The sequence below is a fragment of the Urocitellus parryii genome, chromosome 11 (genome assembly GCF_045843805.1).
Source record: "Urocitellus parryii isolate mUroPar1 chromosome 11, mUroPar1.hap1, whole genome shotgun sequence".
NCBI lineage: Eukaryota > Metazoa > Chordata > Mammalia > Rodentia > Sciuridae > Urocitellus > Urocitellus parryii.
In genome coordinates this window covers 256550-280901 of record NC_135541.1, presented here as the reverse complement: position 1 = coordinate 280901, position 24352 = coordinate 256550, and the positions used below count along the sequence as shown (strand labels likewise).

At 54.1% G+C, this 24352-nt stretch overlaps 2 protein-coding genes across 3 annotated transcripts; one reads left to right on the top strand and one right to left on the bottom strand.

Moving 5' to 3' along the window:
* Window positions 1-41: 41 nt before the first annotated feature.
* Window positions 42-3480, bottom strand: Scnn1d (sodium channel epithelial 1 subunit delta). The gene is given in 13 exon segments (XM_026414898.1): window positions 42-326; window positions 475-565; window positions 787-837; window positions 920-1010; window positions 1101-1182; window positions 1432-1596; window positions 1679-1798; window positions 2071-2121; window positions 2243-2417; window positions 2945-2985; window positions 2988-3160; window positions 3163-3231; window positions 3387-3480. Coding segments are annotated over 13 exon segments (1488 nt in total).
* Window positions 3481-6586: 3106 nt separating this feature from the next.
* Ube2j2 (ubiquitin conjugating enzyme E2 J2) lies at window positions 6587-23119 on the top strand. 2 transcript variants are annotated; one of them, XM_026414918.2, is made up of 7 exons: window positions 6587-6668; window positions 11271-11401; window positions 15214-15254; window positions 20439-20541; window positions 20620-20758; window positions 21379-21459; window positions 22127-23119. In XM_026414918.2, the coding sequence occupies exons 2-7, from the start codon at window positions 11271-11273 to the stop codon at window positions 22409-22411; spliced, it is 780 nt and encodes a 259-aa protein (XP_026270703.1). In that variant the 5' UTR covers window positions 6587-6668; the 3' UTR covers window positions 22412-23119. The 2 variants fall into 2 exon arrangements, with proteins under 2 accessions (XP_026270703.1, XP_026270702.1); XM_026414917.2 differs by lacking the exon at window positions 6587-6668 and adding an exon at window positions 6874-7195.
* The last annotated feature ends 1233 nt before the right edge of the window (window positions 23120-24352 follow it).

Here is a 24352-nt window from a genome sequence, read left to right as displayed (position 1 = left end):
CTGGTTCAGGTGTCAGGAGGGTCGAGGGACAAGAGCTCAGCCTATCTCTTCTGCCAAAACTCCTTCCAGCGCTCCTGGGACTCTCTGTAAAAGTGAAACACAGCAGTTCCCCCTGGAACTCTGCAGGTATGCCTGCAGTCCCCGGGCTTCGGGACTGGTAGGGCGCCAGGCTGGGACACCCATGCTCTGCAGAGCCGATAGAGGCCCAGCAGGAAGGCTAGGGCCATGGTGTCCAGCCACAACTCCAGCAGTTTAAGAACAGAGAGGACTGATGAGCCAAACCACAGGCTCCAGAGGCTGCCCCTGGCTGACAGCAGCTGGGGAATCTGCGGGTGGGTGACAGTGAGTGGGGTTTGGGGGCCTCCCGCACCTGGGAACCTCTGAGCAGGGCTGCGCTGTGGTGGCCACCAGTGGGAGTGGCCAGATGCTGCCCTGCCTTCCCCCAGCCCAAGCCCTGGATCTCAGGTCACTCACAGGGTACCCGGGTGCCTCACCCACCGTTGGGTGGTTGAGTTCCTGGTAGAGGATATTCACCTTGGCCACACTGCTGCTGGAGTGGAAACAGCTGTGGGGGGCTCACCCAGGAGAGGCTCGGCCAGGATACCCCCTGGAGGAAGGGGTGCATCACCTGCGGCTGTGGCTGTGGCTCCAGCTCTACCGGCCCCACTTGCCAAGCACAGCGACTACTCCCCTCTCCAGAGGGCACTGCAGGCAGGTGTGAAGGCAGGGACTACCCAGGAGCCTGCTGAACCCGTCCCCACCATGCCCTGGCCGCTCACCACAGACTTGGCTGAAGGCCACCTAGAGGTCCCCGCAGGGAGCTTGTATGAAGACTCCCTGGGAGAAACAGGCCAGTGGTCACACCATGCAGCAGCCTAGGGCAGTGACCCCTGACCCTGGGCCCCATCTCCCAACTCACCTGCAGGACCTGGGACAGCAGGAGGCGCCTGCCAGCTAGTCTGTTTCCAGGTCCTGGAGGAGGTGGTAGAAGCAGTGACCTGGAGAGGGGTCGTGGGGGCTGGTTAGGAGCCACCAGGGTTAGGAGCCCCCCATCCAGCCACCCTCTGCAGGGGAGGAGAGCGGGGCTCAACCCAGACTGAGTGCTGCATGGCTGCAGGACTGAGCCCCCGCAGGCAGTGGGTAGAGGTGGTAGGCGCAGGAGCAGGTCTCCACTATCAGTTTCTGGAAGGAAGGCCAGACTGGAGAGCAGCAGAGTTGGAGCGGAGGCCCTGTCTGCATAGGGACCACTCTCAGCTCCCAGACCTCGCCAGCCCGCCCACACTCACCAGCCTGGCGTTGGAGGTGTTGTACAATAATGGCATGGCCACGCCCTCTGCGCACCACGTCCAGCGGGGAGGGGTTTCAGTTCTGCCGACCCTGCCCCCCAGGCCCCCAGGGTGGTGGGCCCAGAGGGTCCCCAAGCACGCCCGCCTCTTGGATGTCAACTGTGGTCTCCATCCCTGGCCGGATACTGAAATCCTGGTGCTCTAATAAGAGCGTGTGGTTGTGCCCATGAACCATGACCCTGACAGCAGCCTCGGTGGACAGCAGCGTGAGATACTGCTGCAGCTCAGTCCTGAGGACCAGACTGATACCTGGTGAAGCTGAGAGGGAGGTGTGAGCCCCCGTCCCTCCTGCACCATCACTGCCACATGCCCACCAGGGACGGGCACTCATTGTGGGTGATACCTGGGTGCTGTGCAGCCCACACACCCTTCAAGGTGTGGCAGCGGCCGTTGGTAGGACATCTGGAAGTGCCTGGAACCTGGGGCCGGCTCAGGTCAGGCCTGCCTGTGGCCTGCCTCCCCACCCAGGATGCTGAGGGGCCATGCCTGCCTTGTTTGCAGCTAGCCCTGGGCAGCCTAGGTGTCTAGCCAGCCAGACCCCAGGATAGAACCGCACTCCACTGGGTGGGACAAAGGACAGCAGTCGCCCTGCCCTGCTCACCAGACCTGGCAGTCCTTGCTGTCATAGTGGCAAGACAAGATGATGTGGCCACGGTTGCTGTGCTGGCCATCCTCTCAGGCAGTGGGCAGTCGGGCCAGGACGTCCATGTAGTGGAAGCGGCACCACTCCTGACAAGTAGGTGCGGTAGAAGCAGTCACCACCGCTGCTGTTGCACTGGAAGGTGGGGAGTCAGTTCAGACACAACTCCTCACCTACCCATGACCAGGTGCACTCTCCTCGGGCAGCATGCCAGCACCCCCACACCAGTCTGAAGCCCGCCTTGGGCTCTCTGTACAGGTGCCTCAGCCACTAGCAGACGGATCCCATGGAGCTGGATGGGGGGCTTGGGGCCAGAAACACTGGCAGAGGGGACATGGCTGCCCTTGGTGAAGTGGTACTTGTATAGGGAGTAGATGTTCTCCTGGGCAAGAGTGTCCAGCACCTCCAGATGGCACGCAGTAGGGCTCGGCCTGGGGGCACATCGTATCGGAGCCGCTATCCCAGGGCCCCCCATGTGATCCCCTAGGGCATTCCTGGAGAGACCCTGGTGAGGGCCCCTCACTGGTCCCCAACAGGCAGCACCTGGCAGCCTCAGCCTCTCTAAACCTCATGAGGACCCAGCCCCTCCCCCACTTCAGGATGCAGGAGAGGGACTCTGAGTCCGGAGCTGGACCTGGGCTCTCCCCAGGCCTGCAGAGCTGAGATCAGACCCCTGGCCTGGCCCTCCCCCAGTGCTCACAGCCCCCACCTCCCTTGGTTCCTGCCCCCTCCTGGGGGAACCCAAGCTGGCAGGCCAGCTCAGACTGCCCTTTGGGAGAGCCCCTCCTCTCCTCATCCCTGGGCTCCCAGCGACTGGGTGTCCCTTGGGAAGTCCTGGCTGGGCACAGCATAGGTCATCACCCAGGGCCAGGCTTCAGGTGACTGTGTTCCGGGAGAAGTCCCAGGATGTGAAGAGACAGGCAGCCCACCCCTCAGGCTGACACCCGCAGGTCCTCACTGGGGTGAGTTCCTGTCGCCCAGGGTGACTGGGGGAAGAAGAGCTGGCGTTCCGAGTGCATGGACACTGTCACGATGACTGGGTAGTGCCAGTACTGCTCCAGCAGGAGCCCAGGCTGCCAGCAGAGCACCCCCAGGGTGCCCAGAAGCAGCAGCCCCCAGGAGGTAGTCTGGAGAGGGTTCCAGCAGGAGCAGACCAGGCCGACCAGGCCATGTTGGTGGTATTGGAGCAGAAGGAGGCCAGCAGGTCTCTGAAGGAGGCACACAGCTCCACCAGCCACTCCCCTCCTCCTCAAACCATGGCAGGGCCAGCTAGCTCTGGTGGTGCTTCCAGGGCCCAGGCCCTGTGTCAGACGCTTGGGCCGTGGTTCCACCCTGTGTCCAAGAAGGGAACCTCCGAAGGCCCCTGCCTGCCACCCAGGTGGCTCCCTGCCTGACCCAACCAGCAGCCACCCCCCACTCCCAGCCCAGCCAGGTCTCCCCAGCCAGGATCTGGCAGTTCTCTGATCTCTGTCTCTGGAATATCTGGACATTCATGTCCCTTGGCCACAGAGGCACAGCCCAGCCTGACAGACTTTGAGGACTGTCCACCTCTTGGCCTGAATTACTTCTTGTGCCTGGGGTGTGGCCTGCTGAGGTCCAGCACCCTCCCTCTGCCGAGGCTTGGGCTGGGATCTGCTGCAACCCAGCCTGCCTGTGCCCTGCTGGGTGTGCCCAAGCAGGCTGCTCCAGTGTGCTCTGGGAACATGCGCATCAGGGCCAGCCAACTAGCTTTTGGGGTCCCTGGAAGCAGGGGTGGAGGCCCCCATGTGCCTGGCAGTACTGAGTGCCTACAGTGGCCACACCAGTATCCTGCGGTCACGCCAAGCCCTCACAGGTAAGCCAGGAGGGGGACTGCATGTTATGGGAGGCCAGGAAGGTCCAATTTTCTTAGGAACAGAAACCCCTGTTCTGAAGGGCGGGGGAACTCCAGAGAGGGGACTGGAGGCACAAGAAGTGGGCACAAGAGGTGCCCTTGCAGATGCCAGAGGCCTCCGTCACCGCAGGAGATCAGGTGCAGCCCTGAGGCACACACAGGTGCTTACACTCACACATGTCTGCTCACACTCACCAGGAGTGCTGCCCGGTCAGCAGGCCACACAACAGAGGATGAACTGGAACCCTGCTTCCTAGGGCTGCACACCCTTCCTGCCCTGGTCCTTCGTGTCTGAGTGTGTGAGAGACAGGACCAGGCCAACCCCTCTGCCCTGCCTGGCTCCATGCTGACAGTGTGACCAACACGTGGCTCGCATCGTGTGTACTCTGTATGGTTACTGGCGCCGGGACACACGCTATTGGGGGCGTTCCCCCAGGTGCTGTGCCCACGGTGTCTGTAGTGTTCCTTCGGCTTCTATTTAGCAAACACTGTACACCACACAGTGTACAGTGTGTGTAGTGTCCTTTGCTCCAGGCCAAGTCCACCCAAAAGATGACCTACCCTGATGGCCACGAAGGGCCCGCCCTGACCCCCAGGAGCCAAGTGCAGGGAGTGGCGCCCGTGCCAAGCATCTTCAGTACCTCGAGCCTCCATTCCTCATCCATGGTGTGGTGTGTGACCAAGATGGTGATAGCTTCAGAGCTTCAGTAGGTCACTGAGCAGGATGTGGCAGCTGGGCAGCTGCCTCTTTAACCAGCTGCTGGGTGTGGGGTGGGGCTTCATGGGAGGGGCCCAGCCAGCAGGGGCAGCCTTACCTGCTCTGGACTGGAAGCTGAATTCTCCGGGAGGTAGAGAGGTGGGGTCCCTCTGCCAGGTAAATCTTTCTCAGCCTGAGCTATGCAGAGCAGGCCTGGGCCCCTGACCCTGGCTGGGGTGAGGGGTAGCCATTTTTGGAGGGAGAGGAGAGGCCCTTGTTGGGCTGGTACCCTCTATCACACTGGCCCCTCAGACTCTGTCTGGCTCTCAGGGGTTTGGGCCCTCCCCTCCCGGCCCACTCTCCTGCCAGGCCTGGAGGAAGGCCCGCTCATCCCCGCTTGCCTGGCTTAGGCCTCCAGCCCTGACTATAGGTGTCTGTGGCTGAGGGACCCTGGGTGGGGCCTCCCTCTCAGAACACAGATGTTCCTTGAAACAAGGGCTCAGCATGGGTAGGGGTGCGAATTGTGAGAACGACCTCAGTCCTGGGTTTGCAGAAGGCACCTGGTGGCCTCACCCTCTCCCAAGCTGAGGTTACCACCAACCACCCTGAGATGACAGGTCACATGCTAAAACCCTATACCACGTACTAAAAGCCCAGCACAGGATAGGGCACCCACAGTGTGGTTGTGTAAGGCTGAAGGCCAGAAGACAGGATCCCCTGTCCTGTCTCTACAAGGGGAGCCTGCATTTCCCCAGGTTGACCAGTGGTCTCTGCATTCCAAATGGCCAGCGCTGCATCGCGGTCCCAGTTGGAGGGGTAGGTTCCAGCCCTGGTGCCACCTCATCAGGGCAAGCTCTGGGTTCCTGACATTTCACCCCAAAGGACTTGGGTTAGGATGAGGAAGGGAGCCCTACTCCCATGGGGTCCAGATTGCATAGCCTTGACTCTAAGGCACATTGAGGTCCTTGGTCCCATGGCTCTGGAAGCAGGCAGAGGCTGGGGTGTGACAACTCGGGAGAAGGAAGTCAAGCTGGGGAAGAGCCGGCCCTGGACTGGCCTGGGCTGGTGCTGATCACAGCTCTGTCATTCACCAGGTTCATGGCATTACGCAAAGTACTCCACCTCTGAGCCTATTTCCTCAATGTAACCTGGGGCTGAAGTTTCTCTTCCAGCCCAAGGATGGACTAACTAATGCAGCTGGTGCGGCCCCCAGACTCAGCACAGGCCTGGGCTTTCTCAGGCCCCAGTCCTGATCCTTTGGAGGGTGGGGCCTGTGTGGGGGTGCCATTTCCATATTCCTTCCCGCAGCCGGGGAGGAAAGGTGAAGGGCCCCAGGCTCTCTGGGGTTGTTGACATTGAATGAACTTGTGTCTTCCAGCATTGCAGGGGCTGCGGAAGGGAACACGGAAGAGGAGCTGGGCTGGGAGCAGGAGCAGGCCTTCAATGACTCAAATTGGGCTGTGAGGGTCCTTGACATCACAGGAAGGGACTTCAGGACCGGTCAAAGTGAGGCACAGAAGGATTTTTGACAGAAAGCAAGAAGTACACACTTTGAGATAGGGCAGTGTGGGCCGTTGGAGAGGAGCCATGTTGTGTAAACACTCTGCTGTGTGAATTTAAACAGTCCTTCGTCGAGTCATATTGAGGGTCTGACTGAGAGCGTGACAGTGACGTACAGAGCATAACAGAATCCTAAAATAGGAGTCACAGGAGTTATCTTTTGGACCCGCTTTTCCTTACGCAGGGGAGGTCACCAGGACTGTGCGTGGGCGTGGGTGGGTTTTAAACCTCGCCCCCTTCCCACCTGCTCCTTCTTCCTCCCCAACCCGCCACCTGCCGCCCCTGCCCCACCGAGCTGCGCCCCAGGGCCAGGGAGGGGCCGTGGGAGCGGAAGTCCAGCCTGGGCCCAGTGTCCATGGGCATAAAGAGCCCATTCACGGGCTGGGTGGGAAGCTCTGGCAGGAGACACTGGAGCTATTTTTATGAGGACGGCAGTCCCCGCGGCCGGGGCGGGCGGGCTGGCCCGTGGCCCTCGCGGGCCCCGCGGGAGGGGCTAGGGCGGGCGAGGCCGGGCTGACTGGCAGGGTGGCTCAGAGGACGCGGCACTCGGGAGTGAGTCTGGACCCCGGGCCGGGGGTCCCCCTCCAACTGGGCCTGTGTGGAGGGTAGCGGGTGGTGGGGGCCGGCGGCCACTCGCTGACTCCTGGTCTTCTGCGGGACAGCGTCCGCGCCGGGCGACGCCTGGGAGGAGCCGGGAGGAAAGATTCTGGCGGCCCCGGGGCGCGGCCCAGCCCCACGGCGCTGTCCACCAGTGCGCACGCGCCCGTCGCCCACCTCGGAAGCCGGAGACCCAACCTAGCGGGGCGGGGGTGACAGAGAGACACGGGCGCCGTCCTCCCAGCTGCCTAGAGTGGTCGCTATGGCGAACCGCGTACCGGAAGCGGAAACGGGGTCAGGGCCCGCCTCGCGAGCGGCCATCTTGGAAGCTGAGGCGGCGGCGGCGCTGCGGCGGGTGCTGTGCGCTCGGTCCCGGCGCGGTGCGGCTCTGCGGCGTGGGCCCTTTTCTTCCGCACCCTGCTCCGGCCTCGACCACGGCGAGCCTGAGCGCGGCGGCGGCCCACCTGCGGCGACGGGGAGAGGTGAGGGCGCGCGGGCTGCTCGGTGGCCTCGGGCCGCTCGTCCGCCGCGCCGGAGCCGGCCACAGGTCCGGACGGGGGGCGCGGGGCCTCGGGGTCACCGCACGGCCCTTCCCGGTTCGCGTCCGCCGCCCGCGGGGCCCCGGAGCCGAGGTCGGTTACGGCGGGGCGCCCGGGGTCCGGGCCGCGGGTGGTCCACGGTCCGGCTGGGCGACTTGGTTGACCGTACGCCAGGGTCTCCCGTGAAGAGGCCTCCTGCTGGGGACGCTGGCGGGTCCTTGGAGGCGGAGCTAGCGTTGATGTTGGTTTGTAAACGTGTCTGGAGAGTCGTGAGCTTGGAGGGCGGCTGTCGTTGAGCCCGCCGCCGCTTCACTCCCAACAGTTAGAACCTCAACTACTTGGCAGCTCCCAGCAGAGCTGCCAGCATCGTGCCCTGGGCGTGGGGGAGCAGGAGGTGCGGCCGGGAGGGTGGGCCCGGGGCGCGCCTGGTGAGCCAGCGCTCACCCTGCGCCCGGCCTCCCTGCCCGCCTCTGCGCCATCCCCACCAGTGACCTTCCGGCCGCCGCCGCCTCAGTGAATACCACTTAGCAGGTGTGCGGGTAACTCCTTCAGTTTCCTACAAGAGCAGCAAGGCTGCACACAACCCAGGGGGCAGGCAGCTAATGAGTATGGAACAATTGGCACATTTGTCTGTAGGCAGTGGTACAGAGCTCTGTTCAGTCCAGGTGGTCTGGTATAATGTGGCTTTAGAAGAGAGGGACTTCAGGCTTTTACCTAACTGAAAAGTTCACTTCCTACACTTCAGGCATGTTAGATCTGGGTGCTAGAACTTGTAGTTGGTGATCTGCACCACTTGGCCTTGTGGACTTCTGCAGCAGCTCTTTTCTCAGGCAGTGTTGTTCTTGCGTGGTGGTGGGGGGCTGTCTTCGTCAACCCCTGGATTTTCCTTTCCAGCTTATGTAGCAGTCTGGAAAAAGACTGTGTGGAAGTCCTGGGCCTGGGTATGTCATGTGCTCAGTCAGACCAGGATCTCGTGCCACACTATCACCTGAGTTTTATGCACTCATGTGAGAGAGGTCTAGAGGAGAAAGGAACGGGGAAAATGGATATCGGTCAGGCACCACCTTGGCATAGTGACCCCCCCCAGCCTTGAAGGTGATTCAGGTTGCTTTCTGTCAGTTTTTGTGTTAATATATATGTATTTTTAAATTTGTGCCACATTTGTGTGTTTTCCTGTGTGCACTCTTTCCTTCATGTGACACACCTGCGTGCTTTGTGGGAACTTGGTTGGAAGGGAGCCTGAAGCACATACACTTCTTACTATGTTTTCGTGTTTCCACTTCTTTGTGGGACTTTCCCTGTCCTTGCCCTGTCTTATTTTGGTGGAGAGAATTGAGAGACAGCTGCCTGCTGTCCCAGGGGATGGAGACCATTGTCCTGAGTGAGGCAGAGGAGGGTAGTTGGGGAAACTGAGTAGTTGAATCGTAAATATGACTAAAACTTATGCGTCTAAAAGCAAGTACGGGGCTCGGGGTAAAGCACTTGCGTAGTATGCACAAGGCCCTGAGCTCATCTCCACACTGCAAAAAGGAATGAATGAGTAAATAAAGGCAAGTCTGAGAGACAAGTTTTTCTTGTGACTAACTTGGCAGGATCTGCTTTGTTCATTTTGTATGGCTGACCACTGTCATTAAGGGTCTGACCCAGCTACTCAGCTGAGTCTAGACAGAGTTTGTATTTGAGCTACCCAGTGAATTATTTTGTTCATGGTGGAGTGTTAATCGCAGGAACGAACATTTCCATCTTGGGTGGTGGACCTGCTTGTGGATTGTCAGGTTTCTCACCAGGTGCTGGTGTGAAGTAAGCTTTCTATTGTAGGGCATCCCATTCCAGGCCTGGGAACAGCGCTGTGTGGAAGCACTCCTTTCCTAGAAGGACTCTACCCTTCTCTTGGTGCTGACACTCTTGGGGAAGGTCAAGCAATGGAGCCTGTCCTCCCCTTTGCTGATGCCTAAAAGGCCTCTACTGGGTGTGGTTTGGGCTGTGGAGGCTGATGGTGAAGGATGGGGTGGTGCACTTGTCTAGAGCAACTGGGCTTGTGAGGGGCATGTGGTGAATGAAATGAGTAGGGCCTAGGTGTATTTTCAATCCTTCAGACTGGCCTGGGAAGCAGCCATGAGAATGGGTGGGTGTGTCAGGCTGTATCAGGAGCCTTGAGAGGTAGGAGAACTGTCTGGGCTACTTCAAGGGATTGGCAGACAGGGGAGCTGTTGGTGTTTGTCTGCTTGGCTGTGGGGAATACCGAAGGACCTTTGTAGGGAGGTGGTGATCAAAAATATTGACATAAGTACCTCAGATGGATTGAAATGGGGGAGACTAGAACCTTTGTGACTGACAGGAAGAGTAATGAGGTCCAGCATTGGGGTTAGTGTAGTAGGAACAGAAAAGGAGTGAATAAGGGTTACAAGGATCGGGGACCCCCATTGGAAGCTGGGTGGGCATTTGTGCTGAGGCCATGTCCATGGAGTAGTGCAGTGGGTGCTTTGGCTGAGCCCTGCTTTTGCAGGCTCTGAGGGTACAGAGGAGCGAGCAGGTGGGGAGGCAGATACAATAGTTTGTGGTGGTGGTGCTCTGGAAAAGTCAGCCAGGCCAGGGACCAAGAGTCTGGAGACCTCTAGGTAAGATGACATGTAGGCAGACCCTGAAGAGGGTGAAGGAGCACGCAGCCCTCCAGGGGGAACCATACCTGCACGTCCCCAAACCTGGGTTGACTTCTGGTTTGTACTCCCTGGGAGATTAGGATGGAGATCACTGGTTGTTATTGATGTCTTCTGGTGTCTGGGGTTATTATTAAAGTCTTTGACCTGTGAGCACTCAGGAGAGATGAGTTGGGGACACAGTGGCAGTTTTTGTTGGTGGCAGGAGGAGGAGGAGGCTACAGAGGGGGCGAGTCTGAGCAGTGTAACGAGGTATAGCCATGGCTCTCTGACTGCCCACCTCCAACCTTTCCTAGTCTATCCGAGCACATCTCCTGCTTCTTCCTGTCCTCTTCATCCGGTGTATCCCCATGTATCCCCTCTGTCATATTTGAGCCAGTGGTTACCACACTTTATTTTTAGCTGAAAAAAAATTTTTTTTTATCTTAATTTATGAGAAACTCCAGTGTAGAAAAGAGAATGAATAAGAGCTGTTCTGATGTCTATGTCAGTAGGGAGCCTTGTATACTTCATTGCTGCCCCCTCCTCACCTCAGGAGCATGACTGAGGGGTTCCAGGGTCCATGATCCACTCTGTTATGGTGTGGCCTCGTTCCCCACGCACAAAGGTGCCATCCTGTATGTTCCATGCTCCAGAGTGACATTTCCCACAGAAGACCCAATCTGCTTAAGGCTGGGATCTAAAACCCTTCTGGGGTTCTGCTTGGCAGCCTGGCCCACCTGTCCTTGCCTTGCCTCGCCTCACCAGCTAGTCTTGTCCCCCAATGTTTTGCTGTGCTTAGGTATCCAACACAATGATCAGTGCAGTCCCCTAGGCATGCCTTCCCGCTTACTCAGTGAGTGCTTCAGAATCTTTTCAAAGTCCTCGTCTCTTGAACCTCAGAGCTTCTCTTTTCCTGTCTCTTATGACCAGTGGTAAATGTTAGATCTTTGGACTGACAGACTTATAGGGTGGGAGTTTGGGGCTGGTCTGTGATGCTTGCCAGTTTTCTTTGAAATGAATACTCTCCATTATTGAGGCCTTGCTGAGAAGAGTTGGAAGATGTGCCTGGCTACTCTTTGGAGCTAGTCCAGGCTGGCTTCACCACATTTACCTACAACCTGTTAAGTGAGTTGTCTTTACTCACATAAGTTCTTAGAGGACAGGCGTGAGCCTTCACGGCTCTCCTTGTCTTTTTGCATCTGTTGGGTGCTCAGTAGTACATGTTGGGGAACAGACGGAAAGAGAATGAGGGTTAGGGGCCCAGAAGGATGACCCGCTGTGTAAAGGAATACAAGGTGCATGACTGCTGAAGCGCCTGAAGGTGGGGAGAGCCAGTGTGTGTATCTTCTCTCTGTAAACAGGAGTGCTTTTTTTAATAGATGAGCAGCAGCAGCAGCAAGAGAGCCCCAACGACAGCAACCCAAAGACTGAAGCAGGACTACCTTCGGATCAAGAAAGACCCGGTGCCTTACATCTGCGCCGAGCCCCTCCCTTCCAATATTCTCGAATGGTAAGACTGTCTGTGCCACCCCTGTGCCCTGCTGCTCCACACAGGCTCTCCACTAGCCCAACTAGAGGGCCTGGTGCTCCTGGGCATGGCTGTGGAGAGGCACTGCTGCACCCTTAGCTGTAGTGGACACCAAGAGACCTGAGGACACTCTCTGGTCTTCTTCCCAGCTGGTGGCATGCCAGGGATACTACAGGGTCCTGCTTGGCTTAGGCCGGAGCTGGAAAGAGACCCTTCTTGGGGGGGGTCCCAGGGCAGGCTTCAGGTGTGCAGGATGCCTGATGATCATGTGTACCTGCAGGCAGCGCTTGGAGGAGAGCCTGTATTTCTAGACTCTCCTGTACTTTGCTTTTGAATTTACCTGGGAGTATTTGTGACAGGGTCCTGACACTCCAGGTGCCTCTGATCTTTGGACTGACAGAGGGCCTGTGGAAAGCATCCATTCCACCATACCACCACCCCCCCTTTTTTTAAGTAAACTTTAAAAAAAAATTATTTTTTAGTTGTAGTTGGACACAATATCTTTGTTTTTATTTATTTTTATGTGGTGCTGAGGATTGAACCCAGGGCCTTTCACGTGCTAGGTGAGTGCCCTACCGCTGAGCAACAACCCCAGCCCCCACCATTACCTCTTTGGCCGAATTAAAAGGAACTACACACCTCTACTGAAATGTCATGGCTAGCTCAGCTGGCAATTTTATGAGACGTGAAATATAAGGCTGAGGTGTTAGAAAGCACTTTCTCTTTGTTTGGATCTTTTGTCTTGATCTTCAAAAAATACTTCACTTTTTTAAAAATCTGAAGCAAAAAGATTTTAACTGAGTTACAAAGAAGCATTATGCAGGTTACACAGGATCCCCTCCCAGGATCACCGAGGAGGCCTAGCACTGGCAGGTGGGGCTCCTGCTGGGGAGGTCAAGCCCCTCAGCATGGGGGGCTTCCAGTGGCACCGGAGTGCTCCCCTGCTCCCAGGACATAGCTGGCAGGTATGGGGGCTGTTCCATGGTGGCTTACCTCTTCCCTGATTCATGGGAACTTCCTTATTGTGTGGGAATCCTTCCCCACACGAATCTATGGGTCAGGGGTTCCCAGGACCACCTAGATTTTTTTGATGTGCTAGGAGGACTCATCATTTAGAGGTTTTTTTTTTTTTTTTTTTTTAAAGATAGGAGAGAGAGAGAGAGAGAGAGAATTTTTTAAAACATTTATTTCTTAGTTTTCGGCGGACACAACATCTTTTGTTTGTATGTGGTGCTGAGGATCGAACCCGGGCCGCACGCATGCCAGGCGAGCGCGCTACCGCTTGAGCCACATCCCCAGCCCATCATTTAGATTTATTACAGTGAAAAGATGGCAGAATCAGCAGAAGGAAGAGGTGGGTAAGAAGAGCATGGCAGCTAGGTCCCTTTCCTGGGTGTGCATACAGGATGCCCTGAACTCCTGGCAATGAGATATGGAATGTCAACCAGGGAGACTCCTCAGAGATGCAGCACCCAGGCTTTCATTGGGCGCTGGTCACATAGGCACCCTCTGCCTGGTACCCACTCAAATTCCAGATTCCTAGGAGGAGAGCAGGATTCAGTGTGAACTATACCATCTATGCCCATGTTGTCAGTTGGGGTGGTGGGAACCGCCCAGGACGGGTGGCTCAAGCCTGCTGTGAGAGCTTCGTATGGCACCATGGGCGTCTCCTGTTGCTGAGAGAAGAATTATTGGGCTTTTCCTGACAAGGATTACGATGAGGGGTTTAGGGCTGTGGCTCAGCGATAGAGTGTTCGTCTAGTACATATGAGGCACTGAGTTCGATCCTCTGTACCACATAAAAATAAATAAAAAGGTATTGTGTCCAACTACAACTAGGGGGAAAAAAAAAAAGGATTACAATGAGCTGAAGCCTGTAGTTCCTGCCCTCTAAGCATAGTAGACTGCTGGCTCCAAGGAGAGATGTGCTCATCAGCACTTCCTGGTTTTCTCAGATTGGGCACAGTGCCTGGGAGCAGTTCTAATTAGGCCATGTTTCTGGTGCACTGTGTCCTTAGCTTTAAGCCCTTTGATTGGTCCCTAGTCCCCTGGCATACATAAGGTGACAGTCGGCCCTGAGTGTCCGCAGGTTCTATATTCATGGATTTAACCAACAAATACAGTTTGAAAATATTCAGATGAGAAAAGTTGTGTCTGTATTGAATGTGTACAGACTTTTTTCCTTGTTATTATTTCCTAAACAGTACAGTATAGCAGCCATTCTCAAGGCACTTGCAGTGTTTTAGACATTGTAAGGACTCTAGAGATGATCTGAAGTGTGTGGGGGGGGAGGTATGTGTTGGTTCTGTGCAAGTACTTTACCATCTTATAGGAGGCGCTTGAGCAGCTGTTATGGGCTTTGATGTCCCCAACATGGGGGATTACGTCCTGGAACCTTGCATACAAGAAGCCACTGTAAATCTTAGCAGCTAGCCCAGGTCGAGTGGCCTCATTGCTGTTGATGCCACGTGCTCGTGTCCTGGTGGGAGAGGTATCTGGAGTCCCAAGTGTCAGCAGGTGCTGGCTGCTGGTCGCTTTCACCTGCTTCATGATTTTCTGGTTGGTTGTTCTGTGTGAGAACTGGTAAAGCCCAGACACCTTGCTGCCTTTCTAAAGCCACCATCTGTTTTATTTGCATGGGAGAATATAGTCTCTTCACTGGCACTTCTGGTTTGGGTTGAGCTCTGTGTGAGTACCGTGGCTTTGGGGCAGTCAATCACAAGTTGTCCCTCTTGCTCAAGAAAGTTGTGCTGAGATAGTTTCCTTTTCTTCAGGATCATCTGTGTCAGGTGGGCAACACAGAAAGCTAGTCTCACATCACCAGCTGTGCCCTGTCTAGCCTATGTGATTGATATAAAAAATGTAAATTCTATATTTCTGCTTCTGTTTTTAAATAACTGAATCCTTTAATGGCAGTAATACAATTATTGGATTATCAAGTACATTGGACCCATTTACTTTTATATGGTGCAGAGGTTCTAACCCAGGGCCTCGTACGTGCTAGGCGAGCGCTCTATCACTGAGCCACAACCTCAGTCCCTCAAGTACATTTTAATGTATTATAAGATTAAAGTTTTGGGCTGGGGATGTGGCTCAAGCAGTAGCGCGCTCGCCTGGCATGCGTGCGGCCCGGGTTCGATCCTCAGCACCACATACCAACAAAGATGTTATGTCTGCCGAGAACTAAAAAATAAATATTAAAAATTCTCTCTCTCTCTCTCTCCTCTCTCACTCTCTCTTTAAAAAAAAAAAAAAAAAGATTAAAGTTTTAAAATCTTCAGTTGATTATAGTTGGCTAACTCCTTGTCTGTTGCCTGATGGAAGCAGAAATGCTTCAGGGAACTTAGAACATGCAGCCTCTGCTGTGCATAGTAGCCATGCCTGTGATGCCAGCCACTCAGGAGGCTGAAGCAGGAGGAGTGCAAGGTCAAGGGCATCCGTAGCAACTTGGACATTGTCTCAAGTCAGGGCTGGGGAGATAGCTCAGTGGTAGAGTGTCCCTGGGTGCTCCTTGGGTTCAGTTCCCAGTTCTGTGGAAGAAACAATCGTGCAGCCTCTGAGCTCCTGCTGCAAAGTGTCTGAAGTGCCTGTAGCACAAGTGGCTGAGGACCTGGAGCTGTGGGACACAACACCTTTATTTATTTATTTATTTATTTATTTATTTATTTATTTATTTATTTATATGTGGTGCTGAGGATCGAACCCAGGGCCTCACACGTGTTAGGCAAGAGCTCTACCACTGAGCTACAACTCCAGCCCAGACCCAAGTAACTTTCTCTTCTCTTCTTTTCCAGGCACTATGTTGTCCGTGGCCCTGAGATGACCCCTTACGAAGGTGAGTGAGTGTTTTTTGAATGGACCTGCCTGTTGAACATCAATTTCTGTAGAGGATAGTCCTTCTAGTTTGTATGTACAGTGGTTAAAGTGCACCTACTTGGAACGTGTCCTGGTATTCCTCCAAGCCCTAGAAGTGGTTTTGCTGGTGTGTCTAAGTCTCCAGGGACTGACTGTAAGCATTCATGTTCTACCAGCCTCTAGCACAGTTGGAGGTGCGAAAACCAGGTTGGGATAAACAGTAAAACGTGACCATATTTTTATGTTTCTAAGGCCAGGGGCAGTATCTTCAAAGAGGCCTAGTCTGCTAGGCATTTTCAGTGCGATCTTCAGAACAATCTCTGAGCTAAATGGGGCCCCCTCTTGTGGCTTCAGGAGGACATAGGACCTGCCTGACTCCTTAGCTCTCCTAACTGCTACCAGGCCTCACCCAGTGGCCTAACCCCTTAGGTTACCAGATACCATTTAGGGTCCTTGGTTGTTCACAAAGTAGGCAGGAGCTGTCAGCCAGCAAGTCTCTGGGAGCCTGTAGGGAGAATTGTGGCAGCCTTGGGTTTGGACCAGGTCTGCAGGCATACCCAGGGCAGAGTACTGGTCAAGGTGGGCATTTCCTTGGCTTCTCAGCCATGAGGCTGACTCTACATGACCAGAGTAGTAGGCTTTTGTCTGCCCACACATGGAGGTTTTGCATAAGACTCCAAGAGTGCAGAGGAATTGGAGAAGCACTGCAATGGCTGGCTATGGTTCAGCAGTGTGGCCCTCATTTGGATCCTAGGACCAAAAGAAGAAAGAAAAAACTGCTGCTTTGGATGGTCAAGGGAGAGCTGTGGGTAGCTAAGAATTGAAAGACAACTCTCAAAGGTGGTTTGGCTGATGTTTTGCTGGCCTTACAGTGGATTCCCTTTGGCCCAGGAGTCCCGTTCTAAGATTACAGGGAAGCACATCTAGAGTGGCGTTCCTGCAGGGTGGGCATGTTGTGACAAGGCTGTGTACAGTGGCATGAGCTGGAGGATGTGGCCCATGTGTTTGAGAAGTCCCCTCAAGAGTCCCTAGAGATGTGGTGAAAGGCTTAAAAAGAGTTGGTCCAGATAAAATGGAAATACTTAGGGAGTACATGTGTATTGCTAACAAACTTGAAGAACATATACCAAAAATGAATGAGCAGTAACTCAAGCAAGTGGATTATGCTGGTCTGTAAGTTATTTTAATCTTTTTTCTTTTCATATTTTCCAAATAAATAGTAAACGTTTATTAATTTTGTAACAAATCCCACACCCTCCACAGGACCAGCCAAGGTTGTCTCTGGTGAGGACCGGGGCTTGAGAAGAGGCAGGCTTGAGAAGAGGGTGTTTAGGGTGGGGCCTTGGGGGCAGCCAGATCCCTGCCTGCCCTAACCTGTCAGTTGTGCTTCCATATTTTTGTATGGCCCTGCCCAATTCTGGGGTCCTTCACTCCAGTCTTCCTAGTCCCCTGTCCCTGTGCAGCTCTCTGTGGGGCTGTTCCCAGGCTGTCAGTGTGTTAAGCCCTTTTGGCAGTTGCAACCTCATCCTCTGCTGACACTAGTCTCACAGGGTCTTGAAGGAGCCCCTCTGAGGTGCCACAGCCAGGGGCTGTGCTGGTATCTGACACCATTGACTGATTCCTTCCTGGCACTATGAGCTTTAACTTCCTGATATTCTGGCCTACCCTGCCTGCCCGGGGCTCCTCTGTGGCAGTCCTGTTCCTGGCGCTTTCAGGCACACCCGTGCTGACAGTCCTGTGGAAGTGTTGCTAAAGAATTTTCACTAAATAATCTGGAATTCACACAATCCTGTCAAAGTCCCAACAGAGTTTTAGATAGATTTATCATAAAATTTACATGAAAAGGCAAAGGACCTAGAATTGCTAAAAGTCACGTTTTAAAAGCACGGTCAAGTGGAAGAGCCACAGGTCTGCAGACCTGTTCTGCTGCTCCAGCAATGATGACCAGGTGCCCGGATGGGAGAGACAGTGTGGAGCCAAGTGGGGAGCCAGAGCAGTGCTGCACTGCCTGGCCAGTGGGTGTTGATGCAGGTGTGGAGTCGGCACTGTGGGGGCTTCTGGACAGTGCCCTGTGTGGGTCTGTTTCCCCAGGGCTTGGCCAAGCTTCACTGTGGCCCACTCCTAATGGACCTTGGGGAAGCTTGTTCCCTGTGCTTCTGCAGGGCAGGCTGGGGTGGTGGTGGAGCTCTTATAGACTCTAGTTATGTCCTTGAAGGAGCTGCACTTTGATCTCTGAAGGAGGATCTGGCTTCTCTGGATAGTTTGATGAAAGTGCCCTTCTGGTACCTCCTCATACTTACAAGATGAAATCTCCTGGGGCTCCTGCAAATGCTAATAACCACACTGTCAGTTTAATCTTCTGCAGTTTAAAATACATGTTTTTGTACACAGAGAAATACATACTTCTGTTTTTTTTTTTCATGGTGAGGAGCTCTGTGTGTGTGCTGTTCTGTGGCTTGCTGTTCAGTTTGCACTAGTTCACATCTCATACAGGTTCCTGCTCTGCTTGGTTCTTGCCCAGTGTCCGTTCACCTGACCCTTCTCTTGAAAGGCAGGTGGGTGCTGCCCACTTTTCACTTCTGTAGACAAGTGCTGATGTGTGTGGTTCTCTTGCCCTTAGTACATAACAAAGCAGGACCACCAGCCAGTGGAAGTCTGTGTGCACAGCAAGGTGGGAAGGTGCCTATCTCTACCACCCTCTTTAAGCTAAAAATGGCCCTCTTCCTTGCTGACTCAGTCACATGGTTCCTGATCAGCCCTGAGCTGAGGGAGTTTCACATACACGTTGGCTGCTCCTCCCTTCTCTTTGGAAAAGTGCCTGTTGAAAGCTTTTGCTCATTTCCTGATTGAGCTTCTCTTGTTGATCTTCTTGAGTGTGCATGTGTGTGCTCTGATCTCCAGTTTGGTGAGCTTGCCTCACAGATGACCCTTGCCCATGTTGTCCCTGCACTGTTGGCTCCACAACTGTTCCCTTGTCCTTGAATGCTGGCCCCAGGGCGGTGCCCAGAGAGGAAGCCACTACATCCCATGCTCAGGCACTTGTCACTTTGTGGAGTGGCAAAGAGTAAAGAAGTACAGCTCATATCTTGGGTGGGGCACTGCACCCTACCTACTCAGCATGGCATTGGAGCACAGGAGACCTGTGGCTATTTGGGGACAAGGGTGTCCAGGGTTGTTGAGGTAGGACTATGCTCTGGGCAGCAGGGAGTTTGGGAGAGGGGAAAGAGCCCAGTACTTTTCAAGCCTGATGGTCACACACACCCCTGCGTGTGTTGTCAGGGAGTCCTGTCCAGTGCACATTCTGCTCAGGTGTCTCCAGCCAACTCCTCAGTGCAGCTGGGAGGAGGGGTATGAGGCCTGGAGTGACAGGGCTGGGGTTGCCCTGAGGTCATGGTGAAGGGTCACAGGCAGGGGATGCAGAACTTGTCTGGCATGTTGGGCTCTGGATTGATTGAAGGGGGGGGGGCGCCTTGCTTATAGAATGGCCTTGCTTATAGAGTGGATGCAATATTAGGGGCACGGTGGGGTCTCAGATTTTAGTCAGAATAGCTGATGGGATGTAGTAGACATTTGGGGGAAATGTTTTCTATCTTGGATGTGTACATTTGGGGCAGTGTGGTGTAGATGGTCAGTGTACCATTCTGGAGTTTGGGGAGGGAGGGAGTCCCTGGGTCCAGGGTTGAGAGCTGCTGGGGAGCCATCAAGGGAGTCATAAGGGGCAGCCACATGTGGGAGGAACTAAGCCTTGTAGGGCTTCAAGGACACAGAGTCCGTAGTGATCCCTGTTAAGACCATGCTGCTGAAGTGGTGAGATGCCATGGGGACCTGTGGGTAGGCTTGAGGTCAGGCTTGGTGCACCATGGTGAGGGCCAAAGCCTAAGCAGGGTGTACTTGAGAGCATGGAGGCAGAGGGTTTGGTGAAAAACACTGCAGATGGGTCTCCAGGGGCTTACATGAGAGTGAGGGAACAGTTGGCAGAAATTGGAGGAGTGTGGGCTCAGGTGTTTTTTCTTTGTCACCCCCACCCCCCTCAGTACTTGATTGAACCAGGCTTTCTTTCTTTTTTGGCGTGCGGGGCGGGATGGGTACTGGGGATTGAACCCCAGAGGCACTTAACCAGTGAGCCATATCCCCAGCCCTTTTTTATATTTTATTTAGAGACAAGGGCTCTATGATTTGCTTAGAACCTTGCTAAGTTGCTGAGGCTGGCCTTGAACTTGAGATCCTGCCTCAGCCTCCCAGGCTGCTGGGATTACAGGTGTGCGCCGTCAACCAGATTTTCATGCATGCTGGGCTTTGCCACTGAGATCCATTCCCAGACCCCAACCTTTTTTTTTTTTTTTTTTAATATGTCCATTTCTGACCTGGGTCTGCTTGCTTCTCAGACAACCTGATGGTCCTCTGCTCCCATGAGGCACCATATTGGTGCTGAATTTACCTTGGATACCTGGTTAACACATTGTACTGCAGCCCAGAACTCCTGGGCTCAAGCAGTCCTGCCTCAGCCTCCTGAGTAGCTGGGACAAATGTGTACCACTGTGCCAGGCTCCACCCCTTTTAACAAAATCTTGAGATGGGATCTCATTAAGTTACCCAGGCTGGCTTCTAACTCTTGATTCTCCTATCTCAGCCTCTCAAGTAGCTGCGATTACAAGTTTAGGCCACCACACCCAGTTCAAGTGTACTTTTCTTTAGGAAGGGTTTGCTAACCTCTGAATGGTTGGGCTGGAAGAAATGGGCACTGTAAGAGTCAGAGAGTTGCTGGATTGGGACCTGGAATAGGGGAGGATTGAGCTGTGTGCAGCTCCTGAGGCACTGCAGGTTGGCAGACACCTGCATGTTCTCTTCTAGCTACTCTGCTCTCAGGGGAACATGGATGGTCCCAGGAGAGGAGAGGTGTGCCATAGCCATAGTGGGGCTCACAGTGGTCATGAGTTCCCAGGGAGTGTTCTGGGGAAGGGGAATGGGGTGAGGTGCTCGGTCAGACTGATAAGGTGCTAGGGGAGCCTGAGTACTGGAGAATGCCAGTGGTGCTGAACCTGTGAGCCAGGACGGGGACAGGGCAGTGGCGACTGCGTGTGGTGGAAATCAATGGAGAGGGACTGGGGCTAGATCTCCTTGTGCTTGGTGATGACAGGGCTCTTTCCTTTCTGTTTCAATACAGGTGGCTATTATCATGGAAAGCTAATTTTTCCCAGAGAATTTCCTTTTAAGCCTCCTAGTATTTACATGATAACTCCCAATGGAAGGTTTAAGTGCAACACGAGGTAAGCTTCCAGGGGGCAGTGCTTTGAGCCATGGCTGACAGGGAGTGCACTTCTGCTCATAGAGCACCTTTCTTGCAGGCTGTGTCTCTCTATCACGGATTTCCACCCAGACACGTGGAACCCAGCGTGGTCTGTCTCCACCATCCTGACCGGGCTCCTGAGCTTCATGGTGGAGAAGGGCCCCACCCTGGGCAGTATAGAGACCTCGGACTTCACGGTGAGGTGTAGCAGCGCCTCACTCCAGGCCTCTGGTGGCACCTTGGCCTTCCCTCTTGTCTATGGTTATTTGTGTTCCTCAGATGCACAGCCACTTTTTCGTCAGCAGGTGGAAGCTATGCGCGGTTCTGTGGTGTCCTCATTCCTGGCCACTTCGTGGAACTGCTCTGCTCTGTGCTTGCTGATGGAGTCTCTTGGCCTTAAGCAATTAAGCATCACTATGGCTCCAGCTCTTCTTAGAGGGTCTGGGGGACTCTGGACTGGGAGTACACTGTGTGTTCATTATTAGCTTGCATTTCCATTTTTAAAACGGGAGTCAAGTTTAATGTTATTAATTATAATGAGAAGACACACAAACCTTCGTAAGACCTTGACTCGGGGAGAGCAGACTCTTAGGCACTTTCTCCAGCAAGAAGAGCAGCCCTTGGGTAGAGTGCTTCCCTCGCATGCACACAGCCCTGGGTCCAATTCCTAGTACCACACACACACACACACACACACACACACACACATACACACATACAAAAAGGCAGCCCTTAACTCTAGAACGGTCTGTTTTTAGAATTTTGAAAGAATTAAAATTAGCTTTCTGAGTGACATTTTCCTTCTCTCTCTTCCTAGAAAAGACAACTGGCTGTACAGAGTCTAGTGTTTAATTTAAAAGATAAAGTCTTTTGTGAATTGTTCCCTGAAGTTGTGGAGGTAAGAAAGTGAAAGCTGAGCTCGGTTTTGTCTTTCCTTTTGTAAAAGCATTTTCAAATTCGAGTCTTCCAAAGAGAAGATATTTACAAGTCCCCATTGTGTTCCTGCAGATGTCACAGGTGTCACACAGGCTCAAAGGTCATCTGCTGGACATGCCTCCAGACACATACCCTGGGGACACAGGGCTAGGCCCCCTCCAGGATCCTCAAGGCAGGAGAGGCAGAAGAAGCCCAGAGAGGAATGGGTGGGGGTGGTGTTGGGTCTGGGCTTGCTAGTCAGAGTGGCCACCCCCAGGTGGGCCAGGAGTGGTGAGGAGGCTCATCTGTTGCTTATTGCTTTGAAGGCTGGGCCTCCTCTGCCATGTGGGGCTGGGTGCTCTCTGGTTTTGGCATCGCAGCAGAGAATGTGGCAGTAAACAGAGGTAGCTTGCTTCCTGGTGGTTGAGGCCTTGGTATCTCTAACCTGGCTGAGAGGCACAGGGTAGTGATTTTGGCAGCCTGCTTGGTCCCCTCACCTGTAAAATGGGACCAGGAGCCATACCCACCTCAGGGTGTCAGGATTTGGCCATAGAATGGAGTCCTTCATTCTCAGTGACGGCCCTGGGCTCCTTGGAATTGGAGAACTGGTTTGTTCAGACCAGCCATGGTTTCCTGTGTTTTTCTCTTAGGAAATTAAACAAAAACAGAAAGCACAAGATGAACTCAGTAGCAGGCCACAGACTCTGCCCTTGCCAGATGTGGTTCCTGATGGGGAGATGCACCATGGCCAGAATGGGGTCCAGCTTCTCAATGGGCATGCACCGGGGGCCGGGCCCCACCTTGCAGGGCTCCAGCAGGCCAACCGGCACCATGGACTCCTGGGCGGTGCCCTGGCGAACTTGTTTGTCATAGTGGGTTTTGCAGCCTTTGCCTACACGGTCAAGTACGTGCTGAGGAGCATCGCACAGGAATGAGAGGCACCAGAGCCAGGACCCTGTCGCTGCAGATGCAAGTGCCAGAGCTCGACACAGGCGGGCTGGACATGCTGCTGAGCCAGGGCGGGCCCGCCGGACTCCTGGGTTTCTCTTTTTAAAAACCTTAAAAGGAAAGCAAAAACCAAAATGTGTGATTTGGAGGAGACATGAGATCCTCAGCTCCCTCTGCTCACCTGGTGTGGTGTGTGTCGGGGCCAGTGTCTACGAGGGCCGCTCACGTTTGGTTTTATAGCTTATCTCCTGTATTGTCTTTTGGACCTGTTTAGTAAACCTGTTTTTCATTTAATTAGATTTGGTCACTTAAAAATATAAAACTCAATGCCTATCAAACACTCTGCGTGTGTTCTTGGCAGAGCTCTGGACTCTTCAGCAGGAAAGGGCTGGAGCTGGGGTAGGGCCTGCATTGTGGCACCATCCCAAGTGGTAGAGCCAGTCGGCGGGCCAGCGACAGCATGGACAGGGACCCAGGAGAGAGGAGATTTGACTCATCATAAAAACATATTTATGGTCAGTTGGAGTGAATCAAATTTCTTCTGGAAAGTGCTCCTTCATTTTTCTGTCCAGGTAGAAGAGTCTGCTTGCTCTGTGGCCACTAGGTGTCACCCTTTACTTGGAGCAGCCTCTGAGAATGGCAGGCAGCTAGCTTGTGGTCCGCCTAGTTGGACTACCAGCTTCTCTGGGTGCTGTGGGGCGGGAGGGTGGGTGCTGGGTGTCTGCAGAATCTTTTCTCTGAATTTCTCGTGTCCAGTTGGCAGAAACTTGTCTTACTGAGCCACTAGGTGGAGACCCTTGGTCCCAGGGTGGGTTCTGTGCACTGTTGGACCCTTCCACTTGGTACTTTCTTGCACCTTAGAGGTAGGCTGTACTGTCCTTACTAGTTGAGCACATCATTGGCTCTTCTGGGTCACATAAAGGAAGCTGCCCTTGGAGGACACGTGGATTCACTGTCAAAGCTGGCATGGTCTCCGTGTTGGGACCTGTGTCGCCTGAAGGGCCCATGTCTTCCCTTTTCAACATTTGTGTCTAATGACTGCAGCTGCACTGAGTGTTTTGAAGATGCATCACACTGGGAAAACTGACATCTGTGGGGCACTGACGGAGCCAGTGGTGCTGTTCAGTGGCAGATGTGGCCTCCCATCCATCAGTCACCACTGGGTCCCCACTGAGGCCCACAAACCAGACTCATCCCAGAGACAAGTGGCAGAGCTGAAGCACAGCCTGCATGCTCGACTCTGGCTTTGTTTGTGGTCGGTGGATTTAAAATTGCTCTGTATTACACCGCTTGAGTGTGTTTGGCCCACCTCTTTGGGGAAAAAAATCTTTCATTATGCTTCTGTTCCTGAATTTCATGCTGTCTTCATCTGTGTTGGTGGAGACTCCTGTCCTTGCTGAGTGGCTCAGGCCTACAGGTGGGGTCTTTGGGGTCACACCTGCCTGGCCTGGGGACAGTGAGTGTTGCCACCTGAGGGTGAGTCTTGGAGGCAATGTGGTGCTGCTGGGACCCTGGCCCACCTGGCCTGGACCCTGGCCAGGAGCTATCTGTGCATGGCCACAGTGGATGGAGCATACTCCCTCCTTTGCTGGGAGCCAGCCAACACTTGGTCCATGGCCTGCTTTAAGGGCACTTCTATAACCACTGGCGTCCATTCCAAATCCTTGATGTTTCCTGGGGCTGTTGGGAGGCTGAATGTAACCAGATTTAGAGTTTACCCAACACCTTATTTACTGTATGTGAAATCTCAACTTTTAACAGCCCTTAGTCAGTGGTGGAGGCAGACCCTGTGGTGCCCATGGCTTGTTGCCTGCATTGGCTTCAATAAAAGATGACCTTTGTCCTGTTGGACCAAGTGTGTCTCCCTTCTTTCGTGTTGCCCTTTCTGGAAGGAGTCTGTGGGTGCCCTTGACTATCCCCCACCGCTC

What these genes read in the sequence shown, in the direction of transcription:
- Ube2j2 (XM_026414918.2), top strand. Translation starts at nt 11,271, where the DNA reads ATGAGCAGCAGCAGCAGCAAGAGAGCCCCAACGACAGCAACCCAAAGA. An exon ending in AGGTTTAAGTGCAACACGAG is followed by an intron (nt 20,542 to 20,619) that starts GTAAGCTTCCAG and finishes CCTTTCTTGCAG; the next exon opens with GCTGTGTCTCTCTATCACGG. An exon ending in TAGAGACCTCGGACTTCACG is followed by an intron (nt 20,759 to 21,378) that starts GTGAGGTGTAGC and finishes CTCTCTTCCTAG; the next exon opens with AAAAGACAACTGGCTGTACA.